The sequence below is a fragment of the Helianthus annuus genome, chromosome 12 (genome assembly GCF_002127325.2).
Source record: "Helianthus annuus cultivar XRQ/B chromosome 12, HanXRQr2.0-SUNRISE, whole genome shotgun sequence".
Lineage (NCBI taxonomy): Eukaryota > Viridiplantae > Streptophyta > Magnoliopsida > Asterales > Asteraceae > Helianthus > Helianthus annuus.
This window is the reverse complement of record NC_035444.2, coordinates 6,913,540-6,935,377: the sequence shown is the minus strand read 5'-3', so window position 1 is coordinate 6,935,377 and position 21,838 is coordinate 6,913,540. Positions and strand designations below refer to the sequence as shown.

At 33.6% G+C, this 21,838-nt stretch overlaps 1 protein-coding gene, 1 long non-coding RNA gene and 1 pseudogene across 2 annotated transcripts; all 3 read right to left on the bottom strand.

Moving 5' to 3' along the window:
- Window positions 1-1,504: 1,504 nt before the first annotated feature.
- On the bottom strand, window positions 1,505-1,904 carry LOC110893962. The gene is made up of 2 exons (XR_002566021.2): window positions 1,791-1,904; window positions 1,505-1,659 (listed from the first exon to the last, which is right to left on the bottom strand). It is a non-coding gene; the product is annotated as an uncharacterized LOC110893962 (long non-coding RNA).
- A 326-nt stretch (window positions 1,905-2,230) lies between these two features.
- On the bottom strand, window positions 2,231-4,187 carry LOC110892356 (annotated as a pseudogene).
- An 8,799-nt stretch (window positions 4,188-12,986) lies between these two features.
- LOC110893961 (serine carboxypeptidase 24-like) lies at window positions 12,987-19,891 on the bottom strand. Its single transcript, XM_022141121.2, has 9 exons — window positions 19,547-19,891; window positions 16,733-16,840; window positions 16,537-16,632; window positions 16,171-16,263; window positions 14,955-15,040; window positions 14,451-14,848; window positions 13,681-13,776; window positions 13,489-13,594; window positions 12,987-13,327 (listed from the first exon to the last, which is right to left on the bottom strand). Exons 1-9 carry the CDS (start codon window positions 19,785-19,787, stop codon window positions 13,184-13,186), a joined length of 1,368 nt encoding a protein of 455 aa, XP_021996813.1. The 5' UTR covers window positions 19,788-19,891; the 3' UTR covers window positions 12,987-13,183.
- Between the last annotated feature and the right edge of the window lie 1,947 nt (window positions 19,892-21,838).

Below are 21,838 nucleotides of genomic sequence, written 5' to 3'. Positions count from 1 at the left end.
TATGTAACTATTATACCGTGCGAGGCTCGGCATTACACATCGAAACGTAGATTATAAAAGTACGGGTTAAGGTATATTCAACAATATTATAATAACTCAATTCAGTGTTTTAAAAACAATTAGATAAATAATGAGAAAATCAATTAAAATATAAAATTATTATTTTTAGTTATATTAATTTAAAAGAAAGTTTTAAGTTAAATAATGAAAGAACTTTAATAGACAGTAAAAGGAAAAAAAAAGAATTTTAAAATTTGTTAAAAGCTATTTAGTTGAATTTATTCAAATAATATTGAAAAACCTACTTAAAATCCATATATACGAGCATTTAGGGTAGGTTGAGGTTCGAATCTGGGTCATTTCCCTCTCCTGTATGTGCACTAACCACTTCGCAAGCTTTAATTTTTATCTGCCTTCTCTGTTTACTAATCATGTATACAAAAAAAACACACTTACTAAATCTACATTTAAATTTTATTATATATATATTGGGTAAGGATAGTGTAAAAAGGGCCTAAAGTGTAAGAAGTGTAAGAAGTGTATTATAACACTATATATAATACTATATAACACCATATAAACACCGTATAACAATATGTGACACCATATAATACCATATAACACTATGTAACACTATATATCATTATATAACAAACTAGCCGTTTACCCGCGCGATGCGGCGGGAAACATGTCACTTAGATTGGTGAGTTTAGGGCTATGTACGAGGAGGTTCGGTTTTGAGTTATACCAAAACCAAATTCGTGATACAATGGAAAACACAACACTTGCTGCAGGGGCGACAATTTGCAATGGGTATTTAATGTCACAGTCATATAAGTATAACCTAAAACTAACCCGACTTGTTTAGACTAAACTTAAACTCGCAAATTCCATGTTAAATTCGTCTCGTGTTATGTGTTCTTGTCAGAAAGTCATACCCCATGTAGATGTGCAGCACAAATGTAGACTATATTTCTAATAAAATATTTGTAGTTACGTAACGCTTGGCATATTCTACTCAACCACATGCCATTGGTTAAAGTTTATAAATAATAAAATAATTTGAAAGGTTAGCACATATCTTAATTATCATAAAGTAATACAACTTGTTACCCGACTACCTGCCATTGCTTTGTAATTGTTCTTTTTCGTGTGGAATAATATTGTCGATTTACACGAAAAAAAAATTAAAGGGAAAAACACAACCATTATATATTACTTAACTATTATTAGAGATATATTACTTCTTCGATTGATAATTTGAATACAAATAGCTATGTTTGACTAATTGTAAGCAATGAAGAAAAGCCAACATAGTTCATAAGTAATTTCTTTCAGAAGGGAGGTTCGGCTCATAATGCCAACCCTCTTGTTGAAAAGTCTAAATGCCCTCCGCACTTTTGGGAAAGAACACAACATCCAAATGTGATTTACAAAACAAATAAAAAAAATACATTTTGAAACCAGATTTATAAGAATCATAAACTATGCATATTTCAATAACTTGCAACATAATTATAACCTTTATGTATAATAATGCTTTTAATATGGATTTTAGGTAAATTTCTATCGTCATTATACATGTTCTTGTGTGGCATATGACCAAAAATGGATGTCCTTTGGTGATAACACATTCCATGCACTCCACAAGTATCCAACCTGAGATAAAGATGACATACACTATTTATTTACTCCAAATAGTATAAAAGATAACAAATGCAATTGCTTTTGAAACATTGGCAACTAATAACTTCTCAACTATTGATGTAAGCTTGAAACTCAAATGTAACCTTGTGGTCAAAGATGAAAAAAGACTCCCATATCCTTTGTTTAGGAAGGAATATCCGGTACCAGACTGGAGTAGGTAAAAATGCAGCTAATAATGCACGGTACCACCAGTAAATCCTGGTTCTGTTCATGTTGAGGCTGTCCACCAACCACTTCCTGTACGCTTCCTTCGCCGGTGAGCTTGCAATCGGATTCTCCTTACCTTTTTGGACTGTGTTAGCATGCAATGCGCGTAATCAAAATCCATCGCTGATCTATTCAGTATGAATCTATCCAACTACAAACAAAACCCTAATTCAGTAACCGATTCAACCAAACAAAAAGCCCTACTTATGAAACAGAAATTACGTTTTTTCTAGAACTTTTTCTTTGAAGAATTTGGTCTTGTGCTGGAGAACAAGTTACAGATCCTGCATCCATGATATTAGTAGTAACAAAGATAGATTATAAACTGTTAGCTCGCTCACGTTCGATCCACATACCAAGTGAATCAGAATACAAAGTTAGTGAACACGATACATTATAAACCACATACACCCCAAGGTCAGCTCATGCCTTTGGTCTTCCTCTTCCTCTCTTAGCCGATGCAGCTCCACCATCCTCCTTTTTGGCAGCAGGAGGGCGGCCTCTTCCATGGCCTCTGCTAGAAGCCTTCCCGCCTCTTTTACTCTTTTTTTCAGCAACAACGTTAGCTTCTGAGTCACTATCATCATCGTCTTCTTCATTGTTGTTTTCCTCTTCGTCTTCTGGATTAAAAGCTTCTTTGGATTTCTTCCTCTTGTTGGATGTTTTTGCAGCAGCAGCTCATTTTTTTGTTTGTTTGGCGGGTGATAGTTCCGCCCTAGGTTCTTCGACGCCTTCACCATCATAAATTTCAAGCTGCACAGAACCGGTGACGTATTCCAGTAAATATTAAAAAAAATAGTTGGAATAAAATGATTCTAAGTTACAAGTTCGGTTTACCAGATCAAGTTGATCATCGGCATTTGTTCGGTCCACAACCACCAAAGAATGTGCGAAACCACATGCAACACTGCACGATAACATAATAATCACACGATGTAAAAACATTAACGTGTTTTGTATGCACGTTTTGAAAATGCGTGTGTGATGCTTAGAATCAGATAGCTAGAAGGTGGAAACCTGAGATCCAAGAGCGGTTTAGGGTACATCAAATCATCACCGGTGTTCTTAATCTTGCCCCGCATGTACATCTGCCCTGCACCTGAAATTACAAATTTGCCACTCAATCCAAGAGAACGTAAACGATCACCATTAAATTTTGTCCAAGATGCAAATAACAAAAGCGCGTACCACCAGTAACAGTAGAGTTTGCAGAACCAGCAGAAACGACTGCACCTGGACGTAAAACATTATGCTTGGTGAAAACATCAACACGACGAGGGGTAAACTTGTCCTTTTGCTCTCTATTCCCAAGCCTGTATCATTTTATATTGTATAATAAAATTAAAATGTAACGGGATGGTAAAAATAAGTTACTAACGGTACTTAAAATAAGAAGTACCAACCTTCCATATCCTCCAAAGCCCCACCTAGAACAAATTTACGAAGAAAGTGTTTAGTAATGAGGAACCACATCAATTAATCATCAAAACCTTTCATTTCATCAATATTTGGTAACAAGAGTGCAAGAAAGCTTATGTGTAAACGTAGCCCTTTGACTCCACAGCAACTGAACACAACCACATTAGATACAGAAGAATAAAAACAAACAAGATTAATATAAAAAGTTAAAAACCTGTGTGATTTGATCCACACGCCATGTTTACAATGGTTTCGTCCGCAAAAGAAGATATTGCAGCGGGTAGCAGAGCTATCTTTAGTATTATACTGAAAATAAGATAAAAAAATTATGATCTCATAATCATTATAATTTTAAATGAAAATAACTAAAAAGAAGACAACTATGACAAAAATGTTACCTCCATGTCAGATCCATGTCCAAGTTGACCATACTATACTATGGAAGTCCAGCAGTTCTAGAAACCATAAACAACGTAAATTCAAGTTACATTTGGTCTAATTTACCATATATCAAACTAACATTATGAACAAAAATACGTGCACCATACAGTATAGAAGCACCTTCATCAGAAGTCAACCAAACAGTAAAGTCTGCTCCACAAGCAACCTTTGTGACTTCAGTTACCAAACAGCGGACTGGGTCTAACTCAAATTCTACAAAAAAAAAAAAAATAGATTCTGCTTTTAGTTATCAGGTTATTTAGGGGTTAAATAATTAAAAACTATGGTCTCGATAAAACAAGTAGTTTGGTGAGCTCACCCGTTTTTGTTGAGCCTGTACCAAGCTGGCCGTGTTTATTCCACCCAAAAGAAAAAGAGAGACCATCTTCGGTCGCTACGACGGTATGAGATCTGAAAATTTTATCACTCCATTCACATTATCTATACACAGATCTGAAAATTTTATCACTCAGTTCACAAAACATTATAAAAACCCAGAACCAACACAGATCTGAAAATTTTTCGCAGATCTAACATAAATACATGAAATTTAACAGCGTATAAACATAAACTACACAAATACCAAACAAAAAGGTAGATCTGGTAAGGATGGTACCAATCTGGCCACCAACCAACGTCATCATCTTCCACCCACACCCACCATCGTTGACGAACGCAGCGCATGTCTGAAATACTACACAGATCCGGTGTCAGATAGAGAGATAATCATCGATCTGGTGTCACAGAGAAAGCCTAGATCTAAAAGCTCAATTGCACAATCAACAATTTAAGCTTACCTGACGATTGTCGAGTGGTAGGAATGCTTGGGGTTTCTGAATCTCCGAGAGAGAGAGCTTGGGGTTTCTGGATCGCCGAGAGAGAGAGGGGGAGGCGGATAGGAATGAGATGAGAAATCTGAAACCCTAATGAGAGTGATACCGTGTTTTTTTTTAATGAGTAGTACATTATGCATCTGATGTTGTACCCCGTGTGTTTTTTTTTAGTGAAGGGTATAATTGGGATTGTAAATTATAATGTGCTTTAGAGGGTTGTAAACCATGCTTTAGGGGTGTTTTAAAGGAAATTTTATGACTTTAAGAAGTCCTTTGGATATGCTTTATAAAGTAGTATAGATATAACACTATAGGTTGTCTGATAACATGTCTATGATAGATGTATAGTGTTATATTTGTTATATAATGATATATAGTGTTACATAGTGTTATATGGTATTATATGTTGTTACATATTGTTATACGGTGTTTATATGGTGTTATATAGTATTATATATAGTGTTATAATACACTTCTTACACTTCTCACACTTTGAGCACTTTTTACAGGATCCTCTACCTATATATATTATATGTAATTGTTGCTTGAAATGTACATCATACGACCCTAATGTTAATCACTCACAACCTTTTGGTACCATAAACGACAAAAACACACACTTACTAAATCTACATTTAAATTTTACATTAATGTCCACAAAGAGACTAGAAATCACACCACTTGAAGGGAAACACCTTATTACACTAATTGGCGTAACCAGTTACTTATTTATTAGGTGTGTGTGCGCGTATAAGGTTCTATTTTAATGACCCACTTTTACTAGTCGCACATGACATCCAAATTCTCAGGGACGACCCTTGATATACCTAAAATCAAAATCAAATTAATATATAGGAGGGGTGAAGTACACGTTTGTTTGAGATTGTTATGGTTATAATTAAACACATACGAACCCAGGAGTTCAAGGGAGAAGCGCCCCTTAGGAAGGTGCTAACTGAACATGAGGAGAAACCAAGCGTTAATGTTATTCCTATTAGCATCTTGGGATGAGATAAGGCTTAGGGCTTACAAATCAAGACGTGGCATATACAAATTTATGAGGCATCCTTATTGGATACAGTTACGAATTTATGAGGCATCCTTATTGTGCTTATTGTGCAATTATGACACAGTTACGCGTCATACTTATTGTTACGACATCTAATCTAGTTGCCCCGCTTTATGTGGATCAGAATTAAAATGTTATATAATGTCGTTATTATATGTGACATCTAATGTGTAATCATGGACGACTACCAACACTTTTTTTCTAAGTGATATTTCTATGAAACTTCACTATTTCTTAACACATTACTCAAACTGTAGACAAACATAACATTTTTATATAAAGCATAGCATTATTTTACGAAATGTCGTCTCATTTGGTCATTCATATTAACCAAAGTATCTTTATGTGTTGATATACCATCCCAACATCTCCCCATTTTATGACAACACCACACCTTCTCACCACTAACCCTCTCCCTTCAATCATGGTTTCTTGCTTTTCTCCAACACCAAAATGTACAGACATAGCTCTATCTTTCCTTACGCATTTATTTGCAAATCCAAAGCATGATTTTAGCAATGATTTTGGGTTCCCACTTTTAATATACTCATTTGCTAGTATCAACAATAGAAAACAAAATCCATTACAAACACAAATCATCTCAAACGTATTAAAAGAATCTTGTTGTAAAGGAAAGAAAATCTTATCTTAATATACAATACTGCAAAATCTTGGACTCTACTTCTCTTTCCTTGACATTACCCAAAAGTAAACAAATATTCTTGATCTTTGACAATGCTAGTGACCGAGTAAAGCTAAAGGGTGTGATTATGACCACGATGACACTTTACATAGACGCTATGTCACTCATCTTTAATCCATCATCCAAAATCACTACCTTAAGGGTATGGTCATGACCCAAACCATTGTCCCCTTTATTATTTTAATACATTTTTGTCTTAAAGTTATCAAATGCAGGGCCGTGGTAATCGGGGTTTAATCCACGCCAACCACCATCAATCAAGGAGAGGGTGGTGTAATCTTCCATTTATGTTCCTACGTGACGAATCATGATCCAACCATGACCCCACACCCTTCAACCTAACAATCATCAGACCCAAAACCAAAAAACACAAAGTTATAATAGTTACAGATCGAGGCTCAGATCTCCACTACTAAGGTCGTGGGGTATGGGGCTTGGGTTGGGGCGTGGGTTGGGGGAAAACACCCAAGGCACCACCCCGGGTGGGCTTGGGTTGGGGCGTGGCCCCTTGGGGCTTGGGTTTCAAGCCGGGCGTAGGGCGGGGGAGCAAGTTGACATGTTGGTTTGTGAATGGCCAAAAGAAAATAGCCGTTGGGCTAGCCGTTAGCCAACGGCTATATTAAAAAAAAATAATTTTTTCTTCCATTTTTCACTATAAAACTCACATTTTTCTTCCATTTTTACCACATTCAACCACATCTTCTATACATCTTCAAATTCTCCTTCTACAATATGAAAAAATGCATCCTTATAACCGTGCTTATGACCCGACCAACCCGTATGCATTCCAAGAAACTAATCCTAGCCCACCACCCAATCGTCCAATTCCTCGTCCATTTTTCATACACTTTCTATGCCCCATGAAGCGAGTTATGCATCGCTTCTCGGGAATCGTGTATTTACTAACTTCTCACACTCCGATGATTCGATACCTACCCCGTTTACACAAACGCCCATCAACCTTTCACCAACCTCCATCGACCTTTCACAAAACGAAACCGTTCCCGAAACTCAACCACCCAATCATGGTCCTTCCGCATCGAAACCCATCAAAAAGAGAAGTCATAAGAAAAAAACCGAGGAGGATAAAGTAGTTGAAACCGCCAAACGAAAACAACAAAAATGGGTCTATGCTGAAGAAGTTGCATTGGCGAGGACTTGGTGTGAACAATCTCAACATTCAACTTTAGGTATTCTTAACCTTTGTTTATATTAATGGAATGGTTATTTTTATATAACTTTGTAATATATTAATATTTTTTATTAAAATAGGAAATTCGCAACATCGAACCGCCCTGTGGGAATCGGTTAGTAGACTATTCCATGAAGAAATGGGTAAGGGGACTTATCGTGAAAACGATAGCTTATCCTCAAAGTGGAGCGAGATAAGCTCCCAACTTACAAAATTTAGTGGTTTTTTAAATAAAGCAAAGCAAAACCCTAAAAGTGGTGAAACCGAAGCCGACGTTTTGACAAATGCAGTAAATGCATTCAAATCAAATATGAACATCGACTTCCGTTTCATGCATTGTTGGGACATTGGAAAATCCATCCAAAGTGGGCGACTATCCCCACTGGTAGCGAAACTAACTCGTCTAGTAAAAGGTCAAGGGCCTCGTCCCAAGCCCAATATGATGCACGAGATCAAGAGTTTGAGGACCTTTTGGATGATTCGCCAAGCCCAAACCGGCCTGAGCATGGAAGAAATGCCTCAAGAAGGCGTGCTCAAAAATCTAGATCTGATACGGTATCGCCTTCAGCTGGGAGTTGTGGCTCGCGTAGGGGAATATACAGCGATCAGTTGGATGACATTTCATGCAAGTTGGATACATTCAATGTATTCCAACAACAAAGGGCCGAAATACGAAGGAGCAAAGAAGCTAGAGATGCACTGAAACAAAGACGGGATGATTTGAAAATTCTATCCCAGCCGATTGATAACCTACAGGGTGACGAGTTAGAACTAGTATTGGCGTTGAGAGAAGAGATAAAAAACAAATATAAAAGTTAGGAATTTTTTTTTTGTAATTTTCTTTATTTAAAAATATTAAAAAATTAAATTTGTTTTTTAAATAATATTGGGTCAGCCCACGAAGCCCACCAAACCCACGCCCCACCATACCGTGTTGAATGTGGGTTTACCCATGTCTGCCACCCCATTCCACGTGTCAACCAATGCCCAACCCAAGCCCCACCATACCCCATGGTCTAACATCTGGCTACAACATAAGTTGCCACGCCAAATAGTGGAGCGTCATCATAGCCTGGATTACGAAGAAAACACAAGGTAATCATCAGTTTCAACACCTAAAAAATGTTTCGGTTAACCGATAACATCGAGCTATAAACCTATTAGATGCGGCTGAGCTCACTATCATCGAGTCAAACACAACAAAGAGAGATATATAGAAGGCCGCAAAGGTACGCCGTCGCCATAGAGGACCGGATAGCCGTCGAAAACAGTAACCCAACACCCATTATGTTTTTAAAACCCCAAAAGAGGCATGTATCTTATAACCAAAGCACCAAAGAAGCCAGGGGTACAACATCACACTGCATTAAGGAGTTACCAAAAAGAGACATATTGAAGAACACACATGACCGTCGCCACCTTGGATGTTCGGAAAGTTGCCGTCAACATAAACCCAACATCCTTCTCGCTTCGTTTCTCTCTAGAAACCCGATGGTTGTCTTTCTCTCTACAAAATAAGACGGCGTAAGGTCCATAAACGGTGAGCCATAAACAGTTGCCGAAGAATATATGCAACCAATAGAGAGAGTTTCAGAGAGAGAAGGAGATCTGAGAGAAAGGGTTGAGTTGAAAATGAAGAGGTGTTTCACCTAAAAGGGGGTTTAAACCCTCAATGAGACAGATGTCTCCTAAATAGAAGAGATGGATACATTAGTAAAGACGTGGTAAAAAAAAAGAACAAACCATATAAGCCCACTTTACAACTACCCAATGCATAAGAGTGTTGTAAATTTATAATATATATATATATATATATATATATATATATAGGTAAAGAGTATGATACAAATCCCACTATCGTACATTATGTACGCTACAACTACAGCCATACACGTGTCCTGATTCAATTTTTACAAATAAGGGTATATCAGACATTCTATTCTATCATTTTTACGACAGCTAATCATTGAATCCCGTCAATTTTGGTGTTCGTTTCATAACCGTTCTATATAAGTATTCTTCTTTATCAATTTCGATTGCGGGGGTTTCATTGATTGATTCAACACAGAACGATTTCGATTGCGGGGTTTTCATTGATTGATTCAACACAGAACGGCCATTTTTGCAGAGATTTCTTGAATCGTCATTTAGTTAAGTTTTGGGGGTTTTTTTTTATTTTAATTTTTTTTATTATTATATTTATAATCGGAGGTAGAAGTTAAGTTTTTATTGGAACTAATTGTTGGGTTACTATATCGCATGTGTTTTTTATATATCGCATGTGATGTGTTAAAATAAACCGACTAGTAAAGGAATGGATAGGTTGCATAAATTCGCATGTTTAAATATACTCATTTCGCACACAATAAAGTTTGGTATATAATTTCGCAAATGTGATTCTAGATTTCGCAAACTTTAAAGATGTTTTATCAATTGCAGCTTTTGATTTCGCATTCTTTTATGAGTAATTATTTTTATTTTTGTACTGTGTTTCAATTATTGAAATCAAATAATTCAGTTCAATAATTGATTTCAATAATTCATATCAAGAATTATGGCTAGCCAATATGCCAACCGTGTTGAAATATGGTTGATGTTGATATCAAGAATAGCTCCAAACCCCATATCCCTAACATCATCAAGCTGTTTTTTTGAAAATCTTCTAACAATATCCATATATGAGTTAGGTTGACATCGCAGTAGTATTGCTTCATTGCTGTATTTGAAGAACTCCCTATGTTCTGTTTTAGGTTGTTGCCCCTTTTTTTAATGTTTTTTTGTGACTATCTTTGATTTTTTTTTATCTTCCTTCTTCTCATGCTTTTTCTTTTTTTTTGGGTGGTTTAACAATTTCATCATCTTCTAAACTTTCTTGAATCACCAATCTCTTTCTATGCTTTTTAGTTTTTATCAGACTTGATATTGGTCCTTCAAAGTCTTCATCAGATTCTATTTCTACAAAACCGCAAGCTATAGTTAAAAAACACTTACAAAATCGCATTTGTCAGCTAATCATGCACAACAAGTCATTAGTTCGCATGTGTTAGATATCAATTCGCACGTTTTGTTTTATCAATTTGCTTTCAAGTGTTATGATTTCGCATTTGTTACATAAGCATTACCTAAACAATACATCTAACTTCTGATATAAAATCGCATTTGCATTTATATCAATTCGCAAATCTAATTTAACATAAAACAAAAAAAACAATACAACTAACTTCTGATATAAAATCGCATTTGCATTTATATCAATTCGCAAATCTAATTTAACCTAAAACAAAAAAACAATACATCTAACTTCTGATATAAAATCGCATTTGCATTTATATGAATTCGCAAATCTAATTTAACCTAAAACAAAAAACCTTCTACATACCAGCTTTTATCATATGAAATCGCAAATATAAAAAAAAAACACAACAAAACCCTATATGATATCGCACATCCATCAGTATCATTAAGACAAATGCAAAAAAAATTCAAAACCTAACAAATAAATATACCAGTAACAAACCCTAGCAAAATTGATGTTGTTATCAAGATATAATGTTATAAAACTTATATGTTTAGTTAAAACGTTAATAAACAAACAAAATCGCATTTGATATTTAAGCACCTGTATATTACATTTTTAAATCGCAAATGTAAATTGATACCTGGATTCATCTTCTTCGATTGTGGTCTGCCGTTGTTTGCTTTGCTTCTTTTCTCAATATTCATGGAATCGTAGTTGAAATCGCAATGGAGAGTAGCAGGTAATCGCAATGGAGAGTAGCAGGTGATGTTTTGGAGAAGGAGAATGCTTTTGATTTTGGGTTTACGGTATGATTTTGAGTTATTGTGTGCTAATAATCAGGGGTTTTGTTCTCGTTATGGACGATTCTAACCTTGGCGGTTTCTTTTACTAATTTTATTTTGATTAATTTAATTATTTAAACACGCGCTTTTAATGAGATGATCGTACGGTTGTTGTTGTTGTAGCGTATATAATGTAGGATTAGAGCATTTGTATGATAACCGGCCTCTATATATATATATATATATATATATATATATATATAGGATTAGGATCATGAGTGAAAAACTTTTTGAGAGTGAACTTAGTGAACTAATCTTGACCCTTGATCATTTTTTAGATTAAAAGGGTAATTAGCCAAATACTTTTAATTAAAATCCCTTAATTTTCTCCTCTCTTAACTCTCTCTCTCTCTCTCATTTTTAATTATTTCTCCATCATTAATTAATTATAAGAGATTGAATGGATAATTTTTTTTAAATAAACTCTTATGTTCCTTTTAACATTAAATATTAAACCTAATTAAATTATGTTTTTTAACATATGTGTATACAGGTCAGTATATACAAGACTTATACACTTGTGTATTATTAAATCTTTTTTCCACGGGTCGGTATAAACCAGATTTACACACTTGTATATTATTCAAGTACATATGTATATACACGTCAGTATACACCTGTGTATTATTCAAGTACATAGTGTATGCATGTCGATATATACCAGACTTATACACTTGTGTATTACTACATATTGTTTCCACTATACGTCTTTTCATCAAACATTGATCTAATACATATATGTATAAAGAATGTAATTAAATATTTTTAATCGTGTTCTAGATGGAACAATATTTGATAATGTTTGCATTTTTTTAAATTATCAAATATTAAGTTAGGTAATATGTGAGAGAGAAAAAATATAGAGAATTTAATTAAATATTCTTTTAATTGGAAAGAGAAATAAGGAGAGAGTCAATTAATTAAATGAAGATAGAAAAATACAATTATACCCTTGTGTCTATTAAAATAAATGTAAGTTACAAAAGATAATTACAATCTTGCCACTAAAGAAAAAATCTAGATCTACAAAATCAATGGTCAGGATAAGTTCATTTTGTTCACAAATAAATCATTGTTCACTCATGAACCCTACCCTATATATATATATAAAATGGATCAAAAAGCTACAAACATGGAGAAATAGTTTCAATAATTATTTATATATAAAAACAATATATATTTTTATTTAAAAACAATGAGTTGTTTCATATGTGCTTATAAAGTTTTACCATTTGATATAAGAAGATGAAACAAGCCATTGTGACCAAAGATATAGAATTTTGAATTAGGCCAATAAGTATCTATAGCAAATTCTATTTTAGTTCAACATTGCTTCTAATTTGGAGCCAAAATTCTATCCCGAAATTTTAATACAATTTCCAGAAAATTAATTAAACAATAATAAACACAAGCAAGCCTGTACTTTCGGACTCTTCTAACTTGTTTGATGTATATCATGAGACACTTTGGTCAACAACTCAATTCAATTACACTAAAATAATCTAACATGATTCATTTTTATTTTTTAGTTTTGGTTTGTAGCACATTAAGGCATCATGAGATATCCTATTCAAGTATTCAGTATTCCAATTGTTCATCTTACATTTATATATCAGTAGCACTTACAATTTCCATATAAACTTGTATGAGTTGAATCAAATGCAATCATATTCTTACATACTTAAATAACCAACCCACAGTTCTCTTTTCCTGCAGATTGATCATAACTTAACCCTACAAAATCATATATATCATGACCTTGGCAAGTTTTTGCCAGCCAAGAACGATTCGAATAGAAGATATCCCCTTTCAGGCTGAAACAATGGGACTTCATGACCCGCTCCCCTAACCGTTGCGAACGTTAGCCCATCATACTCTTCAGTCCATCCCCCTACCTGTTAAGTTATCATTAAATATATATTAACACCAACAGTAGGCACTTTTCTAGTAGTGATTACATCATATCATTAAAATCATATCATGACCTTGGCTGTCACAAAGTAGGCACTTTTCTAGTAGTGATTACACATATATGATATATACAATTATATAGTACCTGGCCATTTATATACCACGGGTACCATCGGGTCTTAACCGTTAGATTGAGATGGCTCAACGATAATCGCGTTGCAGTAACTGGTACAACCGAATCTGTATCTCCACTATGTATCAATGTATATACAACATGTAGTTAGTTAGGAATAGGTGGTGTTAATTAACAAGCCTTATATATGGTTGAGCAATTTACCTAAACACCCATATTCTATAACCAGCCGCTATTAGTTTCTTGTATGTTGGTAGCATCGAAAACTGAGAATCCTTCCAGTTTTCCAAAAGGTCATCACTGCAAATAAGAGTATTATTTGGTTCAGAAAAATAATAAGCGTTTATAGCTAGTTTTTAAAAGTAATTTGGTTTCCAGGTAATCGTTTAACCAAGTGCGATGTGTACGATAGAAAGTTATGACGTGCGTAATTTTCTTTATAACATGTGTGATTAGGGTTTACCCCACACGTGAGTTTTGATTTGTTCATGCATGATTATGTGTTTTTTTTCATGCGTGATTAGGGTTTGAATTTTAAAACATGCCTGATTTAATATTGTACGCATCACACGTTAAAGATTATTATACGTTAACCTTCCCCAAGTCTAAATACATAGTTTTGTTAAAAATCAATTTTCCGATATATAGATTATATTAAAAAGCGATTTTTTTCAAATAAAGTATTCTTTATCTTGTAAATATACAAAATACTTTGTTGTGAAAGAATTCATTTGTAGTATAGTTTATATTAGAGAATGTCACAAAAGAAAAAGAAAAAAAATAAACAGGTTTGTAAATTTAGTTTTCTTTATATTACAAGTAAATAAAGAAAATATAATTATATGTTAAATGAATTATTAGAAAATAAAATGAAAAAGAAAATCAATATTAAGTTTTCAAGAAATTCATCACTACAAAGAAAAACAAAATCTTTAACACCCATGCATGCATGCAACATCACATTTTATCTTTACCTGCAAGCAGTCCACTTATATGGAATCCTTGTGTAATTAGCATGCATTGCGTGTTGTACCTCAGGCCGGTTATAATACTTCTCGGCTCGCCTCTCAACGCATGGATCATATCCTGATACGCGTCTACGCACCAGCGTGTTCTTGAGCCTGCTTAATGTAACATTACCTGATGATTTGTTACAAGATGGTGTATAAATACTATACTGGTCAATCTCTCCGAACTCATGATTCCACGCATAGTTTATCGCATTATCGCATTTTTCGTTGTATTTTGGTGATGTGAAATTGCAAGAATTCTTAATTGTTTTGTAGGTTGTGTCTGATATAATTGAATGAGTCCACCAATATTCTACTGTGCCAATGTTATCATATTTGTTATCTGTCACGGCATTCCCTACCTGCATCAACAAGTTGTACATTTGTTGGTTTAATGTTACTTGGTTTAGTGTGTTTGTGCTTGTGTTGTACAACCGGATGATGCATGTTAACAAGAATGTGACTTACTATGAACCCTTTAAGATTGATGATTGGATCATGGTGATTCTTGTTGTAGTTATGGATTTTCTGGGCTAGTTGAGGAACATAATGACCTATAAAAGAGAGAAAAATAGATTAAAGAAACAGGAGTAAAAAAAAAAACAGAAATAAATTATTTTAGACTTTTAGAGACCCAATTTTGGCTTTTGGGTAAAACCTATATTTTAGACTTTTGGAGACCCAATTTTGGCTTTTGGGTAAAACCTATTTTTTCAGGAAGTGGTAACTTTATTGGGATTTAAATGTTTTTTTTTTCTGGATCTTGGGCTTTGGCCCAGTGGTCATGCAATGATGGGAACAAAGGCCTGGTTAGAGCACACATGAGTTTTCTATTACAGTGCATTTACTCCAGAGTGTCTAAGACTTTTGTGGAGGGTGCAACTACACGCTTCCGGTATTTCGGGTGGGCAGTAGGTTGGAAATTTTCTCGGGAAGCGCCAAGCCAAACTCTGATGGCAAGCGTGAACCCTGCTAAAACAACATAGTCTTGGCCAGAGTAGGGTGGTGGACCTGCCGATGTGGTGGATGCGATATCTATCGCCTGTTGTAGAAAAGTCGCCGTTCAAAAAAAAATTTATTTTCGTAGTAAACATTGGTGTAAAATTTAATAGTACATTTAGTTAGTATGGGTTTGTTATAAGGAAAATATATTTTACCTCTCCAAAATGGATAATGATTATTTTGTTCTTGGCTTCAACATGGGGAGGTTCGGTTTCTTGATGCGTTAAATCCAAACCTATAACTAACTGATATTTCATATTCTCATAACCGATTGGTTTGGTTATAGTCGTATTTAATTTGGCTACCAGAAAAGATTATGGGATTGTTTCGGTTAACCGTCAGCTTTGGATCAGATGTGGATGTATTTAACTTAAAATTTTAATTTATAGGTCCAAATATATCCTGGGTTAAATAAAATATTAGCACTTTTTATTGTTTATAAAGAATAATAAGCAACAATTAATATGTTATTTATACAATATTATATCAACCTTTTTGAAATATAAGATGTTAAAAAGATAAAACACATAAGTTGGGTTTTAATTTCGGTTTAGTTAATTCAATTATTTATACACATATAACAATAACCAAACCACAAAAACCAATTATTAAAAAGTCATAACTTAGTCATCGGTTTCAAAACTAGTTCGGTTTTTATGACTGACTGTTAAAATAAGCTTACCTGCATAACTCTCTCCAGATATGTAGAACTCTCTATACTTGTATTGTGGAAATCTTGACATCCATCTTTTGAGGAATTTTAGCGCATCACTAGCTGCATCATGAAACACAATAATGAATTGGACGTTATGGACCATTAATTGTACAACTTTAAGTTATTTAGTAAAATATGAGAGAGATTCATACACCATATATTGTAATTATTTTTTTCTATATATTATTTATAATATAATGTGCGTGTTTAATTAATATACGCGGCTATGTACTTGTACTCTACAAAATAATATAAATAACAAACTACGGTCATCTTCTATCAATCGAAAGCATCCTTGAAAAAAAAAACAAGTTTGTATCGACAGAAATTTACCCGTCCTCTTGTCACCCGAGTCTTTGAGGTTGGAGCTTGTATTCGTGTACGAGAAACCAACACCAGCCGGAGACTCAAGAAATAGAATATTTGCCTCTGTATAATTTTCATGTATACTAGGATTAATATTAGAATATAAAATTTTTATTATTTTAAATAAAAAATAGTTTAGAAATGTTATTAAAAGTTAATAAACCTTTGTTCCAAGAATATTGATTGAGAGAGAGGGAAGATGCATTCTTGTTAATTCTAAATGGTCCAATTTCTTCTGATGCTCCATATGCTATTGATGAGCAACCCGGTCCTGCAATTTATATATCAAGCATATGAATTTAATATGTTCATATTACTTATTTTTAAAGAATAATAATAAAACCATTTTTTTGGTTGCTGAAGTTACACGATTACAAGACAATTAATATTATGAAAATGAGAAACATATTAACGTGAGCACAATCAATTCTACATACATAACTCACCGGGTCCGGATCACGTGAACCAGTTTTTAGAGTTACACCATAAGCCACCTATTACAATTTAATACAATTTAACACGTTTTTATTTAATAGCCAATTATATTCATCTTAAAACAAAGACATGATCCTACATGGTAGAGTGGGAGGGAATGTGATTTGATGTGAATTTCTACTACAACACGAATCAGATAGAAACCTTACAATTTCGGGTTTTGTTTAATCAAGTTGCGGGTTGAATCCATGGACGTGTTTAGCCAGGGGCACAGCAGACGCGGGAGAGGGAGTGAAGAGGATTCGCTGACCCCAATCAACATAATTTGTTAGATTTTTTGTGTATAAAATTTTAGTTTTTGTAAAAAAAGAGAAAAGAGGAGTTAATTGGAGCCTTTAGTCGTAAGTAAGCAGTAGAGAAGAGAGCTTTATTATAACCTCTTAACTAAAAAGACCCATGTCCGGCAAAGCATCTTGCTAACTGGTTAGGTTTTATTTTGTAAGTTAGACTAATTGAGTATTTTGTCCGACAAAGCATCTTGCTAACTGGTTGGGTTTTATTTTGTAAGTTAGACAAATTGAGTATTTTATAAAGAAATTTAAAAAAATATTGGCAAAGAGCATTAAGTTTTATAGTTTAAGCTTAATAACCTTTTATTTTGTATGTTTGTTATAAACTTTACATTTTAAAATATTAAAATATAAAAATATGAAAGTTAAATAAAGTAAATATTCGGATTAAATGAATTTTGTTCGTGTCTATGTAGGAAAACTTATGTAAGGGTGTTATCTATTTATTCATGTGGTTGATATGATTTTTGGGTTTGTATTGTGTTCAAGTTCGACTCAATTGTTAGAGTGGACCGAAGGTGAGGTGCCATGGTGGTGAACGAGTGACGGTGGCTTTGTCATCGTTGGAGAAGACTTGAGGATAAAGCGTGAAGTAAAATATCCTAAACTAAACTATTTATAATGTAGGAAAATTAATATTATATGATAAAAAAAACATCTCCTTAAAGTTATTTATAACGAAAATTTGTCAAAAATCTGATACTGGCTAATAGAACAAGGCGTCACGGTTTGGGTAAAAAATTTCCTTTTTACTGACAATTCTTACTTCAAATTCTCATATTTATTTCATAGCTACCTACCCATCATTTACTTTTAATTAATTTGATTGAATTCAAAAATTTTGGTTATTTATTCTGACCGGTCACTTTACTACTCCACATAATAACTTAGAAAAATAAATATGATATGATACATACCCTATCTTTTCATCAACTTCCCCACCTAAAACAAAGAAAATATTCAACATAAAAAGATAGAAAAACTGTGAAACAGTATTCATGATTTTTGTTTATAAACAAAAAAATTATATAATAACACCCTCAGGCCGGCCATGATAGAGACAAAGAGAGTAAGAGAGATAGAAGTACCACTTTGACTTTTGAGTGTGATAATAGTTTATTCTGAAACTAAAGAAGACAAACTGTCTATTTTTAATGCTCCTTAAATTTTCACATGCGTAGGCCAACACAAAAGAAACTGCCAGGAGTAATTTAACCATGCATTATGATTTGTCACAAAAAAAAAAAAAAAAAAAAAAAAAAAAAAAAAAAAAAAACTTTGACAAGATAACACACCATGAAGAAGATATATACACACAAACACACTCATGATGCATTGATGTGTGTATTTAGTCCCATGAGTAGTGTAATAGGGTTTGCATGTGTATGTACATAAGTGTGTATGCAAGTGGGGGGGGGGGGGGGATGATGTTGAGGCTATTGGAGGATTGAATCAGATCCACTCATGTGGTACTTGATCATACGGGACCAGCCTATGAGATATGTCACAACATCTCTAGAGAGTATCTGAGTCAAATGATCTGACCTAGTAAAATATTCATGTTGTTGATAGATATACTGAGATATGAAAAATTATAAAAAGGAAATAAAATTCTTTTATTAATCATCGTATATGGATGTAATGTACATAAAAAATAATAAGGTAGATAAATGAGACAATATGTGGATGTTGTTGAGCCATTAGAATTCGGTGTATGAGGAGAGCATGCATTGAATATGGTGAAGTAAATACACATCATATATATCATAGATATAGTAAGGTAGATAAGTGAGACAATAATTGTGGTTGGGATTAGGTTAATCATGAAGGTAGCCATAAAAATAACTAATTATTACCAAATCATTTAATCCATTTTTTTTATTTTGTTTTATGTTTAAAATAATTATTCTACAAAAATATAGTATTATTTAATACATATCTTTTGCAAAATGATTGGTTAGATAGATCTTTCCAGTTGAATATAACCTTGATTATTCACAATATTTTCATTAAAAGACTTGGTTTATATTTTCATAAGCGGAACTAGAGTTGGTTCCTTTATGGTTTCTTCCTGGTATTTTGAATTTTTATGTGAAAAGACAAAAATAAAGATTAGAAAAAAAAAAAAAAAAAAAAAAAAAAACCATCATAGGATGAGAGTGCATGTCATGGAATACTTAGTAAAATATTACCTCCATTTAGCCAAAGTACAAGAGGCTTGAGGAGTGGATTGGGAGCTGCAGCTTCAACTAACCAGTAGAAAAGGGCTCGACCTTGTTTCTTGTGGACGGTAATGTAGCCGGAAAACTGCGAAAATGCCACCTCCGGCTGCCCTGGCAACGCGGTAATTCGGTCATTTTCTTGTTCTTGAGTTAATGAAAGTGTGTTGGTGATTATGGAAGTGAAGACCAGACAAATAACAAGGATACTCATATCCTTTATCTTTCTTCTTATTCCACCAACCTCCCCTCTCTTTCTATAGTTTATATGCAGAAATTAAAGAGTCAAATATGCATCTCTCTCTCCACTCACACATATATAGATGTGTATATATATATATGTGTGAATGGATTATTTAATGTTGAATGACTTCTTATCCTAGAAAAGTATAAAATAGGATTTTTTTTTTTTGTCACGGTTGAAAATTTTCTTATGTATCACAACAATAATTAACACATTTAAATAATTTTCTTTTAGAAGACCATGATCAACTATGGATTTAAAAATAGTGGGAGTGAAAAAAAAAAGTTAATTTTTCAATATTTTGGGCATCAAGGTCATCTATTATGTTTTTCATAAATAAAAAAAAAAACCATAACAATAGAAAACTTATGCATCTAAATGAAAAAAAAACGAATTAAGAAAACCAGGCAGGCTATACCGAGAATCAATACTTTAAAGTATGGCATATCTACATGCAAACCTGTTAGTAATTCTATAAAACAAAATAATGTTGTTTTTATGGTGTGTAGTCAAAACAATGACACTTTCCTAATTAAATTGGATATATAAAATTATTAGGTAAACTCATTTATTTAACTAACACAAGGTCGGATATCTCTTATGTTGTGCATTATCTAAGTCAGTTAATGCATAAGCCCGCGTCAAAACATCTAAAAATTGCACTAAGATTGTTAAGGTACTTAAAGCTGGCACTTGGCAAGGGTATTTTGATTAGTAAAAGTGAGACTTTAAATTTGAGGGCATATGCCGACTCAGATTGGGCCAAATGCCTTAATACAAGGAAATCGGTTACTGGGTGTTGTGTCTTTCTTGGGAATTCCATGTTGTCGTAGAAAACCAAAAAAACAAAGCACAATATCTAGATCTTCAGCAGAAGCTGAGTATAGATCCATGTGTGTTGTTACATGTGAGGTTATGTGGTTACTGAATATTCTAAGTGATATAAAAGGACGAAACATTTTGAACTGGACTTGTTTGTCTTGCGAGGAAATTTTTTAAATGCGGTCATTAAAACTGTGGGAGTTGAATCTAGAAATCAATTCACATACATTTTTATAAACGGACTTCTCATAACTCAACATGTTGAGTTATGTGATAAGTTGAGGTTGTTTAATATCTTTCGTTAATGAATACGGGGTTGTTGAAATAGTTAATACAATTCATTAACTAAAGATGTAACATGGTTTTAATACATTGTTTGTTTATTGTGGTTATATTCAGGTCATAAGGTGGATGGGCTAAGGATGGGCTTGTAGCTGAACATAGTGGGTTTGTTGCTGGATATAAAGTTGGACTTATTCGGTGTTCGTTGTGTTGCGGTCCAAGGTCCATATCATGGGTTATATTTACACATAAATATAGAGAGATATAGACCAGTCTAGAAGTTCACTTTCTCTCACACACACTCGTACTTGTCATCGTTGTTCATCAGTTTGAGTTGTTACAAGATCTGTTAGATCTTGAGTTTTTAGGAGATTATCATATCAATAATCTTAGGTGATCAGGAGTCTTGTGATTCGTAGTAGTGTTTTGTATTTTAGGGTTTCTGAAATAAAGTTGTTGATCAATCTGTATAGCAGATCTTGTTATTCTTGGTTGATACCAGCTTTTTTAAAGTACGTATTGGTGATTCTAGGTTTGTCACATCCTAACTCAAATTTATGTGTATTAGATTGACAGACGTACGTGCATGGTGAACTTTTATTAATTGTTGCAGTTTTTATAGGAGTATTACTCTATATGATACAACTTATCTCATTATATGTTTGATTCTTATCGATGTTAACAAATATGGTCCGCCTCATTAACCTATTTTAGTTATCCATCAACATTATTAGCTTAGTCGCGCCAGACAACCATGTTCAATAATTGATGTGACGGACTGTTAAATTATATCTTTTGATTATCCGGATGATTTTGGTGTGTTAGACAACCACGTTCAATAATTATGAAAGTATGTTTTAGTATTTGATCTCTAATTGTAGTGGCATGTGAACCATCCACGTTAGGGTATTGCAATT

What these genes read in the sequence shown, in the direction of transcription:
- LOC110893961 (XM_022141121.2), bottom strand. Translation starts at nt 19,787, where the DNA reads ATGAGTATCCTTGTTATTTGTCTGGTCTTCACTTCCATAATCACCAAC. An exon ending in TGTACTTTGGCTAAATGGAG is followed by an intron (nt 16,841 to 19,546) that starts GTAATATTTTAC and finishes TATAAATTGCAG; the next exon opens with GACCGGGTTGCTCATCAATA. An exon ending in TCAATCTTAAAGGGTTCATA is followed by an intron (nt 14,849 to 14,954) that starts GTAAGTCACATT and finishes TTGTTGATGCAG; the next exon opens with GTAGGGAATGCCGTGACAGA.